Genomic DNA, 23,819 nt, shown 5'->3' with positions numbered 1-23,819 from the left:
AAGTCAAGAGGAGAACTAACCACCTGAAGGACTCCTGATTTTATTCAGGAGGAGTAATTGGATACCAATAACCATGGACCACCATATCTATCCTAGGAAAAAGGTTGGCCTCAGCAGCAATTAGGGATAATCCTTACAAGAAAGAATGAAGAAAGAGAAGTTATATTTCAAGGTCTAAAAGAAGAAGCTGAAGGAACTTTTATATAGGACAGTCTTAGGCGTAATGAGTTTTACAGTTTGAGACCTGGGCATCTAGTGGAGGAAGGAACGGGAACTTGCAAAGACCGCTCGACTTGCACTTTAAGAAGCTGAAAGAAACATCTGTTAAGGGTTGGGAGAGAGGAGCACAAAACTAAGTTGGGAGGCTATTGCTGATGAGAGTAATGAGCCCCTAAACCAGGGTGTTGTTATGTGGGACTGAAAGGGGAATCTTGAACCAGGTGTTAAACACCGTGTTTCAGTTTAAGTGTTTTCGAATCTGTAACAGTATACATACTTTCTTAATATTTGATCTTATAGTTACCATAAAAGTTAGATGAGGTCATTATTTTTCAAACTAGGGTCTTTTCAAGAATTTAAGTTTTAAAATTGTGTTTCCCTTTCATTGATGATTCTAAAATTTTAAGCATATTCCAGATGATATGAATTTTTTTTTTTTTTATCACTAGTGAGATCTGAGACATCAATGCCAGTATGTACATTTATGTTCAGAGTATCACTTGTGCCAAGTAAAGCCACAGTGCCTCCTCCAAGGACATTTCACTATAGGTCGAAGAGAGAAAATGGTGAGATAATGGAGCAGTTACTGGCACTTAATGCTGTTGTAAGCGCTGTGGATGCCAAAGAGCTAAGCCTCACAGTGGTTGGCAGTCTTCACACTGTGGATGTGTGTATTACGTGAATCCTGTCTTTAGATGAATAATTAGCTCTAGGCATAGTGGAAACTATGTATTGAATTTTCCTGTTCCAATGTCAAAAATAATATATGCTTATCTATTGCAGGTTTTACTGTTACAATGATTTCATCTTCAAGAGCACAAGCTACAGAACTGTTAAAATTTAAAATTGGCATTTGGCACTTGGAGATTTGGTTAATAAATAAAATTGGCATTTGGCACTTGGAGATTTGGTTAATAAATAAAACTAAATGAGATATGATAGGCCTGGTGTCTGTACTCTAAACTATAGCTGTTACTAGCGGTGGCAAACCTCCATGGACTGTTTAACGGATTTCTTCTCTCAGAGTCTCAGGATTTTGCTTAGTATTGTGGCCTTTGGAAAAGGAGGACAGGGCGTTGCTAGCTTCAGGGTGGTAGGTGTGAGCCAGTCGCCAGTCGCTGACAATCAAAGCTCAGTACACGGTAAGGTAGATGCAAATATGGCCAGAGATCAAGGCTAGAAGAGAGCCATTTCAAGTGAAAGGCTTGGAACATAACTGGGAAAACAAGTGCAGGGCCCAGCCTTCGAGAAAGGAATGGAGAAGCAAGTTCTGTTTAGGAGAGTTGTAACAAGACCCTGATGCTAAAGAGTCCCAGGCAGAAAGGCAGCCTGACCAGGCCTGACCTTTCCTTGGGGATTTTGGGGAGAGTTAAGCGGAGAGGACTCTTCCAGATAGTGTCTTCTGGTTAATGTCTAGAATTGTCTCATGGACAGAGAGCAGCAGGAAGCCATTGGACCCCACTGATTTAAGGACAGAAGTTTCCAAAAAGCGAGTAATGCCTTCTTCAACAGGGTTGTTGGATTGATCAGAAATAGTCTTGGAATATACCAAGTATGTGCCCAGCACACAGTAGATGCTCAGTACATGGCACCTCTTATTTTTGTTGCATTTGGATTTTTTCATCTTAAAGGCTTATGTTCTTTCTGTTAATTGAGGGTAGATAGAGACTGTTAGTTCTATAAGCTCCCCCAGTTCTTGGGGATCTGTCTCGTAAAAGAAATAAGACAAGTGTGTTAGTAATTCAGAAAGAAATGAGCTGGCTTTTAAGTGGCCTGTGGCTGGCTGCTTAGCCATGCTTAAAGCTGCCTCAGCTTGTCGAGCCAGTCGGGGATGAGAGTCATGCAGCTGTCAGGTCTGACATAGAGTGCAAGGAGGGAAGGGACAGATTGCCTGCATCCTGAATCCACCTCTGTGGTAGGCCATTTAGACATACCAGTCAGAGAGGAAAACCAAGCCCTTTTGGAGTAGATGAATAGAATCAGAGAACATTCGACCTACAAGCCTATGGATATTTTATTAAGCAATTAATACATACCAGGCAGTGGGCTAGATGTGGTTCGTTCATTCATTGATTCATTGTGCTCACAGTGGGCCAGGCACTGGGGTTTGCAAGGATGACTAGGACTAGGACATGAAGTTACCCTGAGGATGTTATGTCCCTTGGGTGTGCCTGCAAGAAATGATTGCAAGGAACTTGAGCAGGTGGGTGGAATGAAAATGCTCCTATAACTTGAAATCACTTGGAATTATGCTATAATGTTAGTTTATTGCTACACGATAAATTTTGGCCTGCACTGTAGAGTTTCATCATAAAATGGAAAATGTTTCAAGGAGTTAAAATTTCTCTTTTTTGCCTGTATTTTCTCCGTTCACACCAACCATATCCACTTTGGGTTGAAACAGGAATGCCTTCTTTCTCTATGTCTTGGATTGACAATACCATAAGATTTCCTTTGTATTTTCTTGAAGCTTTGTGAGCTAACCAAGCAAAGAAAAGCTGAAGTAGAAAGTATTTACAAAAAAATAATTATCTGCCAGGGATAACCATTTAGAGCATGCAATTGTTGCCTTTCACTCGACCAAAAATAACAGTTTAAACATTTTGGAGAGTCCAGAATTGTAGAATATGCTCCTTCATTTGAGATAGAAAAATTGAGCTAAGTTCTCACACAGCAGCTTCTTTTAGACCAGTGAGGCACTGTGTGGCTAAGGGAAGTTTTACAGAGCAGGAATGTGACCGCTGACCCACTGGGAAAGAAAAAGGTGTTGCCTTTTTCTGTGTTAGGTTTGGCCACTGCTTACACCTCCTGTGTCTTCTGGTTGAGATGGGGAAATAAACATTTTACAAATCTGTCATTTTGATATGGTCATCTGACATGTGCACTTCGCTCTCTTGAATGTTGCCTGGAGTGGGGAGCCTTGAATTAATAGTTGTTTTTTAGCCAGTGTGTACATATATGTGTTGTCTCTTGTGTGCTCATTCAGACCCTGGATAAAGCCTGATAGTGACTGAATGACACAGTGTCTTCTTGCGAGGAGGTGAGGGGCCTTTATCGGAGAACTTTGGATAGAAGGGGAAAGTCAGCATTTAATCTGAAAATGCTTTTTGGCCATGGTTTTTCCTGGTTGAATGTTAGTGTTTTTATAATATATGTGTCTCTTGATTTACTTGACTATTTGAGGGTTCTTTCTCTAGGTTTGGTTCTTAGTTTTAAAAACAGTAATTATAAAGATAGCATCATGGCTTCTCTGCAATAAAAAAAAATACTCTGTTGACTATTACAATCAAATATGGTTATAGTAATTTTGAAAGTGGCTTTCTAGAAAAAAGGTGCATGTCCCCTCCCTTGCTTGTCCCACTTCCCTTGGTGTCCTCCCCCCCCCGCCCTTTAAGTTTATTCCTTGGGAAGCTGGCCCATTCTAGGTATACTCCTCTTGTCCAGCCTTTTAAAATCAGATTCCTCACCATGGTGGTTTTTATTTTAGTTGACATCCCACATGTGGAACCTTATGTTGTTTGCTTTCGTATTTTCTAAATGATATTAAAGTCCCTAAGTAAAAGGACACTGCCCTCATTTCACCCCCTGCCCTTTTTTTTTTTTGGTCTCTGTTCCCTTCAGCTTTGGCTCCATCATGTACCAGATGTACTTGAATTTCCTCCCCTCCCCCAACACCTCGAGCAAAAAGCCTAAGTGATGCCTGCTGGAGGTGAAGTAGGGGAAAAGCGGGTTGGGACCTAGACAAGTAGGAATCTGAGGAATTGTGTCTGGCCTAGTCAAAGGATGTAGGTCAAGAGTGAAAGGAACAAAGCGAAAATCACTTGTATAATTTCAGGGGTTCTGTCAAACACAGGAGCCAAAAACAAAAGTGGGAGGGCCCTAAGCCAAAAGTGGGAGGTCCCCGAGGAGGTCCCCTGCTTGCCCCGGCCTTGCAGAAGATCTACCTGACAGTGGTCACCACACCTCCCTTCAGCTGTTGTCTCAAAGCAGTTTGATTTCCTCACCAGCTCCATCTGGAATTCGAGATTTATTTTCTCAGTTTCTGCATCAGCATTCCCTACCTACTTCCCCCCTCCTCCCCAGGTTTGGTGATTTACTAGAAGGGCTCACAGGACCCAGCCTGTACAGTCCACCCTGCACATCTGCACATCTGCTGGTTGCATATTCATGGATTCAACCAACCGCAGGTCAATTGTAATTAACTTCCATTTAAAACCTGTCTTCCCATTTTTAAAAGTATTCTTTGGAAATCTGTCTTTGGGATTTGAACCTTTTTGGCTTTGAGTTTTGCTTTTCTGTTTGTTTCTTTTTCTCTTTGGTTTTCTGCTTTGAGTTTTAGTTGCCTAGTTTCAGAAATCTCACATCATGACTGGTTTAGAACTACAGTTGACCTTTGAACCATGTGGGGGTTAGGGGCGCTGGCCCCTGGGACAGTAGAAAAATCCACATATACCTTTTGACCCGCCCAAAAAACTTAACTACTAATAGCTTACTGTTGAAGCCTTACTGGGAAGCCTTACCAGTAACATATGCAGTTGATTAACACATATTTCGTTACATGTATTATATGCTCTAGTCTTACAATAAGCTAGAGAAAAGAAAATATTATTAAGAAAATCATAAGGAAGAGAAAATACATTGAAAAAATCCAATATAAGTGGACCTGCAAAGTTCAGCCTGTGTTGTTCAAGGGTCATCTGTACTTTTTACTGTCATCTCCAGGTAGGTTTATCCTAGCTGACCTGCCCGTCTCCTCCACACCCTTGAGCCACACAAGCGCCAAAGCAGTGGTTCTACAGGGGCTCTCATGTTGTACAGCACAGTATGGGAGGTAGTTACAGTGTGGACTTCAGAACCTTGATTCAGATCCCAGGTTTTGAGACTTTGTCATCCATGTAGCGAGTGTAGAACAGTGGCTAATGAGAGCTGTGTTTTTAACAAAAACTGTGTATTCAGTTAATGTCAGCTTGTTATGTTTACTTAGTGTTTTGAAATGGTGGTAGAGTTCATGTGGAATGTGAAACTTTACTTTTTTTAACTTTAATATTTTCTTCTTTTCTAAAGAAAAAATTATTCTTATTTTGCTTTAGGTCGCTGCAGCAACGGGCCACACAGTAGTGTTGGTGGACCAGACAGAGAACATCCTGGCAAAATCCAAAAAGGGAATTGAGGAAAGCCTTAGGAGAGTGGCTAAGAAGAAGTTTGCAGAGGACCTGAAGGTAATTTCTTGTTATTAGTGTGGCTAGGGAGGCACTGGCCTTTTCTTGCTTCTTTGATTTATGTAAAACTCATTTCCCCATAACTGTAGACCAATATAATATAACCACTACACATATAAGAGGGACTGATTAGAAAACAAGAGAAGAAAATAACCATCTCGTTGCATAGGATTTGAGATTGAGAGAGTTTCTGTGGATAGTGAACTCATTCTGTCCACTGAGAGTTGAGATTGAATGACACCTATTTTGTTATAAGGATGGAAGAGGAAGAAACAGGAAGATAGATTTCATACTTGCAAGTTAGAAAGAGAATGGTATAACAAACGATGTATTTAGGTAGAAACTTTTGATTGCTTAGGTAATATCTTACTCCTATTATTGATGTGCTTACTAGAGAGGAAAATAGAGTGAATTTATTTGCAGTTTCCAGCAGCAGAAGAGGTACAAGAACTTGAACCCCTAGAAGGTTGAGAACTCTGGTTTACTGACTTTTTTTTCATTGGTCCTTCGCGAATAATTAGAAATACTGCAAAAGTCACCCCAGTGAATTTTTGTTTACCTTTGTCACCTTGTTAAAGTCAGTTAAGATTGAATTCCTTGGGCTTGAATGGAATTTCTCTCCATATATAGGCAGAGAAGAGTGCAACTAGGGTTTTTGTTGTTGTTTTTCACCCGAGGAATCCACAGGGGTGTGTTTAGTTACCTTTTAAAATTTTTTTATTGTCGTAAAACATAACATAAAATTTGCCATTTTCACTATTTATAAGTGTACAACTCAGTGACTTTAATTACATTCACACTGTTGTGCAACCATCACTGCTGTTTCCGAAACCTTTTCATCTTCCCAAACAACTGTGTCCGTTAAGCAGCAACTCTCCGTTCTCTCTCCCGCAGTCCCTGTTAACCTCTAATCTTTCTGTCTCTCTGAATTTGTCTACTCTAGGGACCTAGTGTAAGTGAAATCATACAATATTTTTCTTTTTTTTGACTGATTTATTATTCCATTGGACGTAATTCTTCAAGGTACGTCCGTGAACGTCTCTCCATTTTATAAGTAATGATATTGCATTGTGTGCATATGCCACACTTTGTTTATCCAGTTGTCTATCGATGGACACTTGAGTTGTTTTCACCTTTGGCTGTCGTGAATGACGCTGCGATGAACATTAGTATACTATCTGTTTAGGTCCCTCTTTCAGTCCTTGCAGTTACATAATTGTACGTGGCATTGCTGGGTCATATGGCAATCCTATGTTTAGATTTTTTGAGGAACCACCAAACTGTTTCCCATAGTAAAGGGGCTGTACCATTTTACATTCCCACCAGCAATGCATGGAGCTTCCAGATTCTCTGCATCCTGGCCAACGCTTGTTACTTTCCACTTTTTTTCATAATAGGTATTAAGGAGGTATGAAAGTGGTATCTCATGTTTTTGGTTTGCATTTTCTTAATGTCTAGTCACCTTTTACAAGTCAGAGGGACAGGTGGAGGTTGTTTTCCAAGTGAGTCTGAACTCAGGTGACCTGCAGTTTTCACTTGTTTACTCTGCGTACTTCTGCAGATCATCCCCTGTGGGCAGAGACCAGCCCCTGCTTCAGAGTGACTAGACGCCTCTGTGCTCAAGTGGCTCGGCTCCTGAGGAGTCACTCCTCAGAGTCTGGTCTCCTGGTGTTTCTCATCTCTGCCAGGGGCAATGCTCTGAGGAGGGACCTGTCAGCTTCAACCTGCCTGGTCGACATACTGTCTTTACTTAGCTCTGTGCTGACCAGTGCAGCAGCTCTAGCGACAAGTGGCTGTTGAGCACTTGAAATGTGGCTAGTCCAGTTGAGTTATGCTGCAAGTGTTAAATAGACACCAGATTTCAAACACTCCATAGGAAAAAAATATATAAAACAAAATTTTAAAATATTGATTATATCTTGAAATGATAATGTATTAGATATATTGGGTTCAATAAAATGTTTAATCTTTTTTTTTCTTTTTAAAATGCAGCCAGTAGAAATTTAAAAATCATCTGTCATTTCCTATTACATTTCTGTTGAACAGCTCTGATAGTTGTCTATTCCATGATGATTTGGGATACTTTTGATGCCCAATGGGAAATTACATCTTGAAATCAAATGAAAGTTGATAGAGGCACTGACTTTCTCTGCCCTGAAGTCTCTTTGTAGAGACCTGGAGTCACAAATGAGGAAGAGGTGGGACTATAAGCTCTTTGAGAGTAGAGGCTGTGTCTGGCATGTTTTTGAAACACCAGTTGCTGGCACGTGATGGGCAATTAATATTTGATGAATGACTCTTAAGTTTGGCTTTCTTACCCTCTCTTTTGCCCTTACTCAGCTCTTACCTACCTCCTGTGAGAGAGGAATAGTCAGCATCATCTCCCTGTCTAATGGATGATGCTGAGCTAAGCTTTCACCCTTTTCTGGAAGGATAAATTACAGGCTCTGTGGAACAGACCATGGTAGTCTATCACTCTGGACACAAATACAACGGGCCAATACAGGTGCCAGGTGCTGTGAACAGACAGTTTAGTAACTGGAGGAGAGCTGTCTAAGATCTTGGAAGATTACATCCTGTACACTAGGGGTCCCCAACCCCCTGACCATGGACCGTTAGGATTCAGGCCGCACAGCAGGAAGTGAGCAGCAGGTGAGAGAGCGAAGCTTCATCTATCTTTGCAGCCGCTCCCCAGCGCTAGCATCACCGCCTCAGCTCCACCTCAGATCATCAGGCATTAGATTCTCATAGGAGCACCGGTTCCTGGTGCCAAAAAGGTTAAGGACTGCTGCTATACACTACAGTGATAGTCGACCAACAGTTGGGTTTGTTCACAGGCCGATTCTTGCCATGGTGTCTAATGTATGTGGAGATGCTGCTGTCCCTAAGCAGAAACATAGGGAGTTTAATTTCTCAGAATTTCCGGCACATTCAAGATGCATCTGGGATGTATAGGCCTCTTCTTACTCTCTTCTCTCCTTCCGCCTTAGCAGCAAATTAAACACTATTTTCCGATAAGCTCAGGGAATGTTCCTTTCCTTCTTCTGCAATAGGCTGGTGATGAATTCATGGCGAAGACCCTGAGCAACATATCGACCAGCACAGACGCAGCGTCTGTGGTCCACAGCGTGGACCTGGTGGTGGAGGCCATCGTGGAGAAACTGGAGGTGAAGAATGAGCTCTTCAAGAGGCTGGACAAGTTTGCTGCCGAGTACGTGGCCCCTGACATTTTTGCTGGGTCTGAGGGCTTTGCTCCAGCTCAAGCTTTGTTCAAGGAAAGTGTCTTTTGACACTAAGCTTCCTTCTTCTACAGCCTACAGCTATTTCCCTTGTTCACCATCTTCCTACTCCCAGTTCGCTTCCGGATGCTTGGGCTACTCTGGTCTGATCCTGGTCCCCAAACGAGGGCGGAATTTCCCACGGTAAATTGAGTGTCTGTCCAGGGACAGGCCTCTCTCTTGCAAAGACAGAGGTCATGGGCCCTCCCAGGGCAGCAGATGGAGGAGGCTTGTGCATGTCCTTCAGTGTCTGCTGAGGAGCCTCAGAGCAGTTTCACGTGTTCCCCTCATTTGAGTGGAACAAATGGAAAGGTATAAGAGAAAGGGAGGCCTTTCTGTCTACACAGAGTTCCCCAGGACTCTCCTGTTTTGAGCTTCATCTGGGTTAATTCGAAACAGCCTTGGGATCATTAAAGGACGGTTGAGTTTTTACGAGGCTTCCTGGCAAAGGATGGGAGAGGAGAGCCAGCCCCAGGTAGGTCAGGGATACGACTGCCTGGGCCTCAGGACTCGGCAGTGTCAGCAAGCTTGTCCACACAACGCAGCTCGAGTTCTCAGAATCTGGAGCCTTCTATCTTTCTTGACTTTTGGCAGTTGTGACACCTGACCGATTCACTCATGCTCTCCTTGTGTCTTGGCCACACTTTACCCTTCTTGATTGGAACAAAAAGTCAAAATAAGATTATATGACAAAAGTAATTCATAGGCAGCCACCAGTGAGCAGTGGCTAAATTAAGACCCTCACGTACAAGCCTTCTGGAATGACGACCCTTAGAGTTATGTGGCCTGATGGCTGCCTGGAGAGGCCCTGCCCCTGAGAAAGAAAAGAGCCCTGCTTTTCCGTTACCTATCCATCACTGTGCTGATCTACATGATCATGCTCTGTATACTGGCATTTAGGGGCTGCAGAAACATCAGACAGAAACCAGAGACCTTCTTGGGGTGTTACCTCCCAAGTTAGCATGGAGCCCTCTAGGATAACCAAACACCTGCCCCAGGAAAGGGAGTGTAGTTAATCAGTTTGGCCTTTAATGAAATGTTGGCCATTCCCTAGTGACAACTCTGACTGCCCTCTGTGTTAGCATCAAGTAATGGAAGGACTGTAGGGAAAGTTGGGGGGCTGGGAGCCCGGGGCCAGCCCCTGCCACTTTCCTCTCTGACCATGGGCCATCGTGAAGCCTTTCTGGCCCTCAGTTTTATCATCTGCAATTCAAGTGGAGGGCTGAGGTTTAAATAATTTCCAAGACCATCCTAGCTCCAACTCTCTAAGACTAGTTTCCGTAGTAATCTGTAAAATAGAGGTAGTGATACCTGTTGCATACTACAGATGTGACTCTGCTTCTGGCCATCAGCCATCCTTCTCTACATCATTCTTTTCATTTTAAGCAGCTCTGTTGGTATATATTTTACTGCTGGCATGTTGTACAGTTAGATCCTATAACAGGGGATGAAAATATCATGCAGTAGTTGCTTCCTGGAAAAGATTGTGACTTCGCTTGCTGCGGTGTGAGAAGTACAGGTGGAAAGCTTGGCTAAGGCCCTCGTCAGCTGGGCTGAGTCCACAGCCCCCACCGCCCCTGTTTTCTGCACGCTGAAGGCGTTACTAATGACCACTATGTTTGCACTGTTGGTTTTTCTGTTAGTACATTTAAGAGAAAAGTAGTTTTTTTGGTACCTGAGTATTACAAAGAGAAAGACAAAAGACAGTCCACGAAAGTCAAGTGTTCCAAGGAGAATGAGCAGGTGCACTTTTTGTGTAAGATAAGACAACCCTGTGTGTTTAATCTGTCGCATGCTGTGTGGAAAGAAGGCGTGTGAGACGCTGTAGGAGCAGAGCCGGCGCCACCGTTTGGGAGAGGGGACGTAGAGGTCCACTGGGAGGAGATGTGAATTTCTTTCTGGTAAAACGTGTGCTGGGGGTGCCATAGGTTGGGGACCCCTGGGACTGGGCTCCGCTGTAACTTCATCCTTCCATGAAATGCGCTTGGTGCACCTTTGTTTCCCTTTTTTGCAGATGGGGGTGCCCTTTAAACCCTGTAAAAAGGTATATATTACCAGTGTGACAGCCCCAGCCAGCACCGCCGTGGGTGGCCTTGCTGCCATGATTCAGGGTGTGCAGCTAAACGACACTTGTGTCAGCCACACTCGTTATTACAGTGGACCTTTTCTCATTACCTTCTGTAATGAGCAGTAGTTTATATTATTTCCTTCACTGACTAAAAAGCAAGAAGCTTTGAAAACTAGAATTTTAAAACTTAAAAAAATGTCATTTTTTTAAAAAAGGGAAAAGCTCTGGCTTTTAAATTGGCTGACCTGGCAGTTGTTTGAGAAAGGTGGGTATTGTCGTTCCTTGAAAGTGAAGCTTGCTTCTGAGCCAAGGACGGGAAGGGTCTCCCCAGAGGCTCTTGGCAGATACCCGGCCACCATGGCTCTTCCTTTTACTCCACTCTTCTCTTTTCAGACTACTTGTTTATTCTCCGTTCCCCTCCACTCCTCCCCACACCAGACCCCGATTTTAGGCAGATTGTTGTATTGGCTTTTGGTCACAGGAACCCCCAAATCTGGTCAGTAAGGGACCACTCCCCTTCCTGTACTGTGACCAGGCCTTTGTGGTTCTAATTAGCATTAGGCAGTTTTGTGTGTACTTAACCACAAGGTGGCGCTATAGGAAAACCTAGAACTCTTGCCTGTTTAAAGATTTGCCTGTCATGCTTTTGAACCCCATTTTTTTGTGGTCTTATAAAATTAAATTTGATTAAGTCAGTATGGATTTTTTTAAATTGGTAATATTTTATACACACAAAGGAGATAGTACTGCTTTTTTTGGAGCAAAATACCTTGAACTGCATTTATTGTATATACATCTATTCTTCCATCTCCAGTTCTACCTATGTAACCTTGAGATGGCTTTTAAACTATGGTGGTTTTCTTCTGTTTTCATTTTAATTGCCATTCAATGGAGAAGTAACACTTTACACTTGGGAAAAGATCTTATTTCTTATTTATTATCTGATGTTTCTAGTTGAGAATCCGGGTGTTTCTTTACAGTTTTTTATGTGAATGTCTGTGATGTATCCTTTCATTAGTTTTTGATCACTTAGAATTTCGTTTTGTGACTGAGGTTGGTTAAGGAGCTGCCTCCTTTTTTTCTTCATCTACCATGAAAATGAATACAAGTAGACAGGAGAAATTTTGCTATCTAAAATTAGCGAAAGGTTGGCAAAGATTAAGTACGCCTTTGGAACAGATAACTTTTAAATTACTTAATATAAAATTTTAAAAGTAAACTAACCAGGTCACTTGATTTCAGCCTTCTGCATAAAGAAGTATCTTTTCTCTGACTTCCCCCAGGAGTCAGGACGGCAGATCTGAGAAGTAAGCAGTTGCCTTGTGCTTCGCACCCGAGTGGTTCTGACTGTTTCCGAAGATGGGACTCATTCTGATATTCCGCCATCTTTCTCTCCACAGACACACAATCTTTGCCAGCAACACTTCCTCGTTGCAGATCACTAGCTTAGCCAATGCCACCACCAGACAGGACCGATTTGCTGGGCTCCATTTCTTCAACCCAGTGCCCATAATGAAGCTCGTGGAGGTCAGTGGGTTCCTACCTGTGTGTGTCTACTTGCTCTGTCGTCTCTCAGTCCTGCTTCTCTGTGTCATACCCACCTTGCCACCAGGGGTTATACTGGATGAGTTTTAATGAGAGAGAGGTGGGGAAGTTGTCCTTGTGCTTTTTCTGTGGTATCCTTTCAGAGCCAAAGGAAGAAAGAGCACCTGACATCTAGGAAGGCCCCCGTGCTTTGTTTCTTGGCAGCCCCGTGTTCTGACTCGTGATCTCCAGAGAGGCTGTTAACGTGGCAGAATGTCATTTACTTGTTTGTGCCATAGCTGATGGGCAGTGCAGAGAGAGGCATCAGACTGGGAAGGCAGCAGCAGCACTAAAGACCACCGGCTTGATGAGACTCAGAGGGGAGAGCAACACATGTTCAGATTGTCTTGTCAAGGTCACTTTGCTCTAGGCTATACATGGAATTCTTATTAGACAGCCTGGTTTTACGCAGGAGCCACTGGACCACCTCACCTGCTGTTCCTGGGGTGAATTTGGCCCTGTGTAACAGGGCCTCAGTATTGTCCCCAGATGAGGTACATCTTCTGGGTGTAGTGATCGGAGCTATTCAGATGGCTCCTGATAGCCTTGAACCTCCTGACCACAAACCCACAGATGGAGAGGAGTGGCCAAGAGGGCTGCCTTCCTGTTTGGGCTGCTTCTGACTGCTTGGAGACTTGGGGGCGAGGGAGATGGAGTCACAGTAGACAATTTGCACCTGAAATGTGGAAACTTGTCTTTTACAGGAACTAATTACAGGGTCTGAGGAACAGCCGCTATTAAAGTAGCATTTGTTATGAGGTTGAGGAGTCGTTGCCATGCGAAGTGTAGGGGACACGGAGCAGGGCCGGAGCCTGGCGGACCTCCCTGGGGAAGTGTTTCAGGATCTTTCTCCACGGCTGCCTTCTCCTCCAGGCCCCCTTCCCTTCTCTGTCCCCTCATCCTCCCGCCCCAGCATGAGCAGGAGCCATGAGCATCAGCTTCTAGGTTAACGATGACTATATTTTCCTGTAGTTTTCTGTCAAGTAACAACTCTGACCCATCTTGCAAGAGGAATTTATCGAACTACCTTTTTTTTTAATCTTACTAACATTGCTCCTCAGCTTCTTCCCTAAGACTGTTTTTGAAGAAGTTGAATGAAGAAGATGGGTGCAGAGAATAGAAAAAAACACATTTATCCTCTTTTATGCAGAAAAGAGCGAAGGAGTGGAATAGAACTTTCAACATTTCAGCGCTTATGGACTAATTATTTTCTTCAGTTACTGTATAACATGTACATATATGTTATGGAGATAGGCACACATTTTATAGATTTACTTCGAACTCTAACAATGTTGTTTTTGACTGCATTCATCTGATAATGTCCGTCTGTGTCTTTGGAAGTATAGCACGTCGGTTAACACAGCTAATGCTTAGCACATGTTAGCATTGTCCAGAAAATGTTTTCTGAAAGTGCTCTTCTCTATTCAGTTATTATTCTTTAACTTTAGCTCTTGCATATGTGTGAGTGGCTCTTCTTTACTTGGAACTGAAGATATATGTGTGTGTGTATGTGTATATATATGTGTATGTACATATAAAAATATATATGCACATATATATATATTTATATATATTTAGACTCTGCGTTGGAACTATAAGCAGAATATCTGTAGCATGTTACTTGTTGAATGAATGAATATGCAGCCTTCTTGTTAAAAACCTTTGCCATTGACTTCTTTAAACCAACAAATTATTTTTAAAACTCCATAATTAGCAGCCTTTGTCCTAGCTCCATCTGTATAGTTCTGATGGAGACTTTTGACACCTCAGGTTATTTGATTTGTGATGCCTGCAGAACTGTGTCTGGCCCGTTTCCTCCCAGTCCTCATCTCCGTCTTCTTTCTGTTTCCACTCATTTTCTTACTCTAACACACCACCACACCCCAGGCTGTGATCACATGAAACACAAATGATAATTCTCTCCATTTATATAGCACCTTTCATCTTGTGCAGACACTAGCTCATTAAGCCACACAGCGCTCGCACAACAGGGAGGACGTGTCAAGCATCATTATCCCATCTCATAGGACAGAGGTGGGCACGGAAGGTTGATTTGGCTTGCCTGTGCTCATAGAAGGGGTCTGATGTAGAAGTCTAGCCAGTTTGCTTTGACTCTCATTGAAGTTCTTTAACTGGGATTTAAATTATAAAATATATATATATATATATATATATATATATATATATATATATATATATATATATATATATATATATATATATATATATTTTAAGTTTAAGTTCACCTAGATCTCTATTTGCCAAAATCTAATTTCTGACAGGGAATTCTCTAAATGTTGCCTGAAGGCTGACCGCCATGTGTGACGCCACGTGCCATCTCCTGTAGACCCAAGTGGGTTGCGGTCGCGCCCTTGTGCTGCATCTTGCCGGCGGTCCAGAGGGCTGCAGGTGCCTTCCTCAGCGATGAGCCTCTTCTGAAGCAAAGGGGGCCACTGGGCTCTGGAGCATCTGTGCACAAGAGGGTGGAATAATGGGGACGTTTGTCTCGGAGGCCAAGAGACCTGTGACTTGGCCACATCACTCCGTTTTCCAAGGCTCCTTCTCCTCTGTGTTGAGTGAAGGTGGGACTCCATGCAGAGTCTTTAAGGGCAGTCATCCTGCGCTAGTAGACTTCTAGTTTACGTCCCTGAAGTTATTAACAATAGCAAGTAAAACCCCAGCAAAAGCCAGCGTTTACTGAGAACTTCATGCCTGCTGGGGCTGCACTGCATGCTTTCCCTCCTCATGTGCGTGCATCCTCGCCTCCACTCCTTGAGATAGGTAGAGCGATTTCAGTGTCATTTTGATTTCACGAAACATGCCCAGAGTCACAGGGCCAGTAAGTGGTGTAATTGAGATTCGAGCCCAGGTCTGTCTCAGCGACAAAGCCTGTAAAACTCTTCTATACATACATACACATATTTTAAGCCCTGGTTTTTTACGTTCTGTAGTAGTCCACTGTCTTATAGCGGATATTTTGGTAAAAGTCGTGTTTCTGGCTTGAGATTCTTACCTCTTCTGAAACAAAAACTTTTTTTGCTGCCTGTGTAGATGCTTTGGGCCAGTGTTCCTTGAATGGTTTTACTGGTCATAATTCTCTGCTTTGCATTTCCAGGTCATTAAAACACCAATGACCAGCCAGAAGACGTTTGAATCTCTGATGGACTTCAGCAAAACCCTGGGAAAGCAACCTATTTCTTGCAAGGTAGAGTGTGCGTAGCTTAGGAAGGGGGTGATTTTCCTTAGACCCTAATTCCAGGTAGAAAGAATCCTTTTATAGTAGAATGATGGGAGAGGTGGGGCGTTTGTCCTGCATGCCTGTCCGAGGGCTGTGAAGAGCAGGCTGCACCTTCTTTCTAGTTCGCCAGCGGGGAAGCCAGACTCCCGGTCATGCCCAAGGCCGTCACAGATAGTCTGAGATCCAGATGGGGCCCCAGGCTTCAGCAGACTAGAAAACTCGCAACTTCCGTCTGGGTCTGGCTTTCTATCTGTTGATAAGCGGCTGTGTTTTTATAAATAGATTTTGTTACCCCATCAGCTTTAGCTTCTGCTGCGGCCCAGGGAGCCAGAGCCACCCTGTGTGTCAGGCACAGCCTGGTGGACACATGCATCCCAAAGGGAACACCAGAGCTTCGCTTGGCAAGAGCACTGCATGGGGTTAGGAGGTGCTGTGTGAGAAAGGAGCCCGCCTTGCCCTACGGGGCATCAGCGAGGCTGTTTCTCAGTGGGATGTGGCATTGTGGTTTTGTTTTGTGTTTTGTTTTCAATAAGAAGTGTGGTCCAGTGGTAAGCATGCCCCTGTCCCTTAAGATAAGTTACTAGTTGTAAAATTACCCCACTTACTCTCACCTGATTTGTTTTGATTACCTTCAGTCCTTTCATTTGCTTTAGTTCCTCTTGGTTCCCCCCAAATTTAGGGACTACATTTCTGCATGACTTGGCAGTTTTTCTAAAGGGGCAGTTATATCACAAAATCCCATTACAAATTTTTATAAATGTCACCTTTTTTTTACCATAATCTTTTATATCATTGCAGTTCTTTTCATAGCATACTTTTGCTTTCTAAAAGATTCTCAAATTTGAATTTACAATATTGTATTAACCCATAAAGACTCATATTATTCATGAATCACCTGAATAAGCCATCTGTCGATGTGGACCCCAGTAGTCAAAGAGAGCAGATTAATATATGACAGTCCCCATAGCCCCAGGAGTATAGTGGTATTAGGGAGTCTCATTTTTTAACACTCATTTTTTGTTTCGTGGCTTTTAAGTCATCTGGATTTTTAAAAAATCACATTTAACAACCAGATGTTGTAATTGTCCTTTCTTACCAGTTTATGCTGTGTTAGAGGCAGAGGATAATAATATGTTAGAGAGAACGGCAGTGTGTAGTAAATCGGAAGCTAGATATAAAAATGGAAGTATGGGGATGAGCCAGTGATTACCTTTAGCAGCACAGTCATTAACTCATCTAGGGTAAGGGTCTATTCTTCCATCAGGGTAGCAGGGATGGGAGTCCTTTGGTCTCATAAAATTGTTCTTGTTACAGCGTCCAGAACTTTCCCTAGGTGAGACCTCAAGGCTTTCTGAGAGTCTTTCTGGGTCAGTTATGCAGGCTCTTGGTGAGTCATTCAGACAATATCAGGTAACCACATAGAATAGGGGTCCGAATGCTTTCCTGTAAAGAGCCAGCAGTGAAAATTTTAGGGTACATCGTCTGCTTCAGCCTCTTATTCCTGCTGTTGTATCTGGAAAACAGCATAGACAACACATGCAGAGATGAGAGTGGCTATGTGCCAGTAAAACTTTACTTACAAAATCAGACTGGGGATTGGATTCAGCCTATGAGATTGTAGTTTACTAGCTCTTGACATAGAAGAATGGCATTAATGTGCCTGGACTATGTCTGTCTTCATAGTGAGACTTCATAGGGAGAGCGCGGTGTGAAAAATTAAGGCCGTGGACTCTGGAGCCAGCCTTACTGGGTTCAAATCCCGGCTCAGGCACTTACCAGCTGTGTGATCTTGGGCAAGTTACTTAGCCTCTCTGTGCCTCAGTGTCCTCTATCTCACATAGAGGTAATAATAGTACTTGTGTCACAGGGTTATTATGAGGAATAAATGAATTCGTATTTGTAAAGTACTTAGAATAATATCAGACACGTAGTAAGTACATTAAATATATTTAATAAATAAGTATGAGGAATATAAAGTATATAATTACATAAAATTAAATTGCTTTATTTAAGGACGGTGTCTTTTTACATTCTGCCAATATTATGAAAGTATTTGTTTCTCTGCATCAACAGCATTGAATATTTTAATGGGGGAAAAAACCTTTCCCAATAATATTATTGGCAAAATATTTTGTTCTAATGAATATTTCTTTGATTAGTACTGTGTTTAAATATTTCGTGAGTTTTAGCACTCTCTCTTTATTGAGCTCTCTGGGCTCTTTATGCAGACAATGTTAACTCTATATAAAAACTCTGTATATTACATGTGGAGCAAATATTTTTCCCAGGCCGCATTCTGAATTCTAACCCTGGTGTGCTTCATGTATTTGGGTACCCTATCCTGAGTTTCTGCAATAAAATTTTTGAAATTGAAAAGCATTTTTGCTCTGGTTATAAAATCAACATCATTTTCATGAATGTAATCTTGGTTAAACTAATGAAGCTCTTTTGTGCATGTCTGTATTCTGGGAGGTAGGGATAGGGGGTGGTTTCAAAGAAAGTATGAGTCCTGTGGTTTTGCTGCCCAGTATATACCTCATGCAGTCAAGTTAGTTACAGGAGTAGTGCGGGGGCCAGTCACCTTTAATTCAATGTTTATGGCATGCCTAGTGTGGCCTAGAAAGGGAACCCAAGGCCAGGGTGAGGATTCTGCCTGCAGGGAGATCACAGCCTTTTATTAAAGGTGGGGGCACCATTTATTAATGGAAATCAGCTTGACTTAAACACCACCAAAAACATTACCACCCCTGCCTGCCCCACAAGCTCCCAAAAGAAATCAGTATGACTCTGCATCCCACACCAGGCCTCCAGGAGAGATGAGGAAGCGTGGGAAGGGGCGGAAGGTGGGGGCAGATAGAAGGAGCCATTCAGGGTGGAGGGCCCTAGGAGGCACACGTGAAAGGCCAGCAGTCGGTCTCTCAAGGCATCTGCTTGATTGTCCCAGAACCTGTCCCCAGTTCGGCCATTCTGCACTATGCGCTAAAGCAGGAGAAACCCCAAGTGGCCCAGGAACAACTTTGAGGAACCCGGAAGCAGTGCCCCATGAGGGTTGTTCAGGATGAAGTGTTGCTTCTTCTAGATTCCTGAGAGGGATATGGGAGAGGAGAGGAATAACAGGGCAACCATTTGAGTGTGTGGCAATGTGCATAGCATTTTACATGTTTTCTGACGTTTATCTTTACAGCTTGCCAGGTAGAAATGATTACTCCCATTTCACAGATGATGAAACTGTGTTTCAGGATAACGCAAGGCCAGAGTATTAGAGTTTGAGCCCAGATCTGCCTGCTCCCAGAGCCGTACTCTTTCTAATTACCTCCCTCTGTTGATCTGCCTTTATTTCTGGATCCATACAGTAGGGGCATCTGGGTTTGTTTGTTTGTTTTTTTTTAAGTACTGTAATTGTTGGATACATTGTCATTCAAGGCCGTGCTGCTACTTTAAAACAACTTTGAAAATGTATAGTTTGATAAACACGGGTAATATAATCCAAGTAAAAGGGGCGATCTGGTGACTTCACAAAAGATAAAGTTCAGTGAAAATTCACTTGTCTTTTATTTTTCTCTCTCCTAAAACAGGACACGCCCGGGTTTATTGTGAACCACCTGCTATTGCCATACCTCATGGAAGCGATCCGGCTATATGAACGAGGTAGCTCTTCTGAGCCAGGCAGGAGCAGCAGGTCTCAGGGAACCCTCACGCAGGGTCTGCAGGAGGGTGGGCCATGCAGAGCAGGGAAAGAGCTTCTGTTTTCTAGCTGTGTGAATCAGCCTAGTCCTGGGCCCTGGTACCTTTGTTGCTATATTCCCAGGGCCCCGCGGGTTTCCTGTGAGGCATCTGAGATGTGGCTCTGGAACTCTCTACTGCAGTCCCAGCCAGAGCAATTGCACGGCCAGTCCAGGTTTATATCCTGAATCTCTGCTTTTGGTTAAATGGCTTACTGCTTAAAATAATAATAATAATATAAAAATCACTGGGCTAGGCAACCTTCAAAATTCCTTAAGGTTCTAAAATTGTAACTGTGATAGGTGATGGGAAATAAGTAACAAGGCTGAAAAGTGCCAAGGACCTTCTCCAACAGCCCTATCCTGCCATACCGATGATACCATGATGCGTGTTTTTTTTTTTAAGCCTTAGGAGTAGCCTAAAATGTTTCCTTGGTACTTGTTGATAGAAATATAAGACTTGGGACCTGGTCCAGGTTGTAAAATGTCATGCATCCTCCTGTCTGTGTTCCCCACCACATTTCTGGAAAGGTAACTATTATGTCTGCTTCAAAGGCAAACAGGCCTTAATAGGACTGGATAAAAAACAAGTGTAATTGTTTTCAATTATTTCACAAATGCTTGCTCCTGACAATGTCATTTTTGAAACAAAACGTTTATACCACCTCTTCCCGAGAGATGAAAGCACATTTGCTTCCTCAAAATCTGCTTTAAATATTAAAACTTTTCTGTTTCATGGAAGCATTTGCCTCACTTTTGCTCCGAGATCAAACCAACACTTCTGTGTTTATCTATCAACAAATATGCCTAATTACACCTCAAAGAAAGCGGGAAGTGTTTTGCCCTACCTTGAAAGGCAGGGTTTTTTTTTTTTTTAATGTAATGTGTTAGAATATAGCATGTGGGTGATCAACCTCTTCATGGTGTTTTTCTCACTGAAACATACTGTCACCTTGATATATTTTCAGCTGTACTATGTATCTGATTGTACTTTGAAAACCATTTTCTTGTCTTCTGTCACCTCCACCAGCAGCGGTCCCTTTCTGAACAGATGGACTCCCTCTGACCCTGACCATCACTTGCCACCTGAGGTGAAGCTGGAAAGGGAATCCGCCCCCACGGGGAGGCGTTCTTCATTTGCCTCTGGTGCCGCTTTCCGCACCATCATCGCTGTCCCTTTGCCTCTTTCCCCAGTCTTCTCAGGCCCGTGAGCCTGAGCACGTGCTTCTGGAGGAGCTGAGACTCACGTCTATCCATGCCGGGTGCTTTATGGTCCGGACTCCTTATGTCACACCTCACGCAGGCCTTTTACCACGTTTCTCTTGCCACCTCAAGGTTCTGCCCTCCTCAGCCAACACCGAGGGTGCTTCGACACACACCTGCCTCCCTGACTTTGTTTGCCTGTGCTGAGCGGCTGGCAGACCTGCACCGATTTTGCTTTGAAACCTGAAGCCATTTTGGGTCATCCTGTCTCGCCTGGCACTTCTATTCATTTGTCACTTTTGATTCTTCCCTGTCATCCCAGCTCGCCCTGTGCCAGACAGCCTGCCTTCTTCAGGCAGCAATAGAATTCACGTCACGTCCTGTCTTTTCCAAACCCGTCTCTTCTCCCATGTGGTCCGGGAAGGTGAAGAGATGGTGCATGCCACGTCTGCCCCCACATAGCCGGGGGAGCCCCAGGGTCCACGCAGTGACGACACTGAGTCTATGTAGCCCATCCTTTTCTGACCTCATTTGAGGAGAACTCTGTACAGCACTGTCTTGGTCAGCTCAGGCTACAACAAAAGCATCACAGACTGGGTGGCTTAAAATAACAGAAATTTTCTTCTCACTATTCTGGACTCTGGAAGTCTGAGATCAGTGCGACAGTACGGTCAGGTTCTGGTGAGGGTCCCCTTCCAGTCGCAGACTGCTGACTTCTCATCGTGTCCTCATGTGGTAGAGAGAAGAGCGGGAACAAGCTCTTTCGTGACTCTTAGGAGGCCTCTACTCTCATTCAGGGGGCTCCACTCTCATGACCTCATCTAACCCTAATTACCTCCCAAAGCCCCCATCTCATATACCATCGCACGGGGGGAGGGGGAGGGTTGCAACATAAGAATTTGAGTGTCACATACGTTCAGTCCATAGAAAACACTGTTGGCTGCTCCACACACAGGCTGGCAAAGCTGCTTTGTGTGGTGGAGGCTCATCAGGACGATACGTGGGCATCAGAGCAGAGAGTCATCTCAGTCATTGTCCGCTTGGGCCTCTAGGCAGCCGAACAGCTTGCAGTAGGCCACAGGCTACCAGCGGTGCTTCTGGCCAGCTCCCCATGGTATCTCGTGGCACTCTGCTGCCCCCTCACCTCTGCTTTCTGGTGCTCTGAACCTTCTGGCTTTTGCGTTGAGCCTTCTTCTTCAGGGTCCGTCAGCTTCTGTCCTCACTCTTTGTTGCTCTCATTCAGTCTCACTATAATTAAGGCCTGATTGGTGTGGTCAGTGACCCTCATCCCTGTGGGTCAGAGCTCACTCTCGAGACCTTTGAACAGGCTGGTGCCTAGTAGCAGACAGCTGCTGCCCCCATCATATGCCACTCTGACAGGTCACAGTCAGCTTGAGCAGGGTGATGGGGCCACATGGTTAGCTCTTCTCAGGTGACAGGCTCAGCTGTGAGCCTGTCCACCAGTTGCTGTGCAGCATCCTGCTCACACTGTCACTCTCATGCTGAAGACATCTTCAGTGGTCTGTCATCGCCTACCAAATATAGTGCCTTTGCCAGAGGACCTTTTTCCTCATCCTGTGCCCTTCCTGTCATCACCACGTGCCCCCACCTTTCTCATAAGGCCCCTCCGGAGCAGCGCTGCCAGCAGATTCTAATCTGTGTTGTCACAGCTCTCCCTTGGGGCAGTTGCCACTCTCTTCCTTGTGGCATGGCAGGTGTCTTCTCCTCCTGTACTCTCTGTGTCAGTATCCAGGTCCTCATGTTCATACCTGCAAAGTGCTTGTATAGGGCAGGCGTGGAGGTCGCTATAGCTAAATAAAGGCATGGTGGCCGCGCGGAGGCTCTGATCCTTGTTGCTGTGATCCTGGTGGTGGTGAACACCAAGAATGTCTGCTAGGTGGGGCTGATGCGCCATCAAAGGAAACCTGTCGGACCGGTCAGGTCAGGGCAGTGGAAGATGTGGGAGCTCACTGAGGAAGCTGTTCCTTGCTGTCTAGAGTTAAGGGCCCATAACTGGGTTGGAGAGTCCATGAACCTCCTACGGTGTGTACGTACATTTCTTTGGAAAGAGTGTCATATTCTCAGTGAAGTGCTTAACTATAAAGGTTAGGAATTATTGGTCTAAAACATGACACCACACTTAGCTCCCACCTAGCACAGCAATCTGTTTATTTTTTCTTTTTGCCTCTTTGGCTCTGTATTACTCAAGAGTTGTGCTGACTTTCTAAAACTGTTTAATTTTTTTTTTTAATGATAAGCTGTGTTTTCATATTTTTTGAAATAAGTCATGTGAGTCTTTGAACCTGGAATTAGTCTTGCCTCTAGGCATTCCGTGCCCTTGAATATACGCTTGATTAAATGGCTTTAGATAAGTTGGAATCATTATGCTATAAGATTTCTGTCCCCAGAGAGCCTGTATTCTAATGAGGGGAGACAACCCACAGTAAATGAACCAGTAGATATGACAACATGTGAGGTTGTGACCAGTAATCTCTGAGAATGATGAAGTCAAGAGGGTGGCAGGAGTCCTCTCCTGGAGTCCCCACAGTTGCTAATTTACATGCGTGGACAGTGCGGTGGGTGCTTTGATGAAGTGGCACCTGAGCAGAGGCATATAGATGACTGAGGACATTGGTCATCAGGCTGCTGAGCCACGGGAGTATGCTAGGCTGTCATTCCAGTATTCCACTTCTGATGCCATCGAAGCCTTGGGGCTAATGAAACCCTTTGAGCATAATCCACTTATCAGCTGCCACGTGCTTTCTTATTCTTTCTTTTGCACATGCTGTTCCTGCTGCCTAGAATGCTCTTCCCTGCCCGCTTTTCCCTTGGGATTCTCTTCAAGATGGCAGCACCTGGGCCTGGGTAGTGGTTTTGGTGACGTCATGAAGGTGTGAGTAAACTTTTCCATCTTTGCCACACAGAGCTGTGTGACTCTTCCTGAATCTTCAGCACTTGTTATGATGAAATTTTTGGTTTACGCATCTGAGTTCTCCCATTACAGATACTCCCAACATGAATATACAAGTGCTTCTCTTGTTTTTCTTTGTCTCATTCTAAGGCTCTGGTGCCTGGCACACAACAGATATAAATAAAGAGTGAATGAATGAATGAGGCCACCTGAGAAGACTAATGTATATGATCATTTTTGCTTTCTTTGCTTGCTTATGGCCTGAAACTCAAAGTGTGATTCTCAGGATCCTTTGGTTGACTGATGAGTAGAGTACTAATAATGTGACCCATAAGGAATAATTGGTTGGTATTTTAACTGCCTTGAAATTCTTTGGC

General features: G+C 43.8%; 1 protein-coding gene across 3 annotated transcripts in view; it reads left to right on the top strand.

The window, feature by feature from the left end:
- HADH (hydroxyacyl-CoA dehydrogenase) overlaps window positions 1-23,819 on the top strand; it is a 61,469-nt gene that overhangs the window by 14,387 nt on the left and 23,263 nt on the right. For all 3 annotated transcript variants that reach the window (XR_895949.2, XM_011361455.2, XM_011361456.2), the window contains exons 2-6: window positions 5,310-5,438; window positions 8,492-8,649; window positions 12,185-12,311; window positions 15,484-15,573; window positions 19,182-19,254. Coding sequence is in view for 2 of the 3 variants with exons in the window: in XM_011361455.2 (XP_011359757.1) it covers window positions 5,310-5,438; window positions 8,492-8,649; window positions 12,185-12,311; window positions 15,484-15,573; window positions 19,182-19,254 (577 nt within the window). In the remaining variant the exon portion in view is untranslated. The remainder of the gene's footprint in view (window positions 1-5,309; window positions 5,439-8,491; window positions 8,650-12,184; window positions 12,312-15,483; window positions 15,574-19,181; window positions 19,255-23,819) is intronic.

The sequence above is a fragment of the Pteropus vampyrus genome, unplaced genomic scaffold (genome assembly GCF_000151845.1).
Source record: "Pteropus vampyrus isolate Shadow unplaced genomic scaffold, Pvam_2.0 Scaffold67, whole genome shotgun sequence".
Taxonomy (NCBI): domain Eukaryota; kingdom Metazoa; phylum Chordata; class Mammalia; order Chiroptera; family Pteropodidae; genus Pteropus; species Pteropus vampyrus.
The sequence above is the reverse complement of the archived record's forward strand: the minus strand, read 5'-3'. Positions and strand labels throughout refer to the sequence as shown.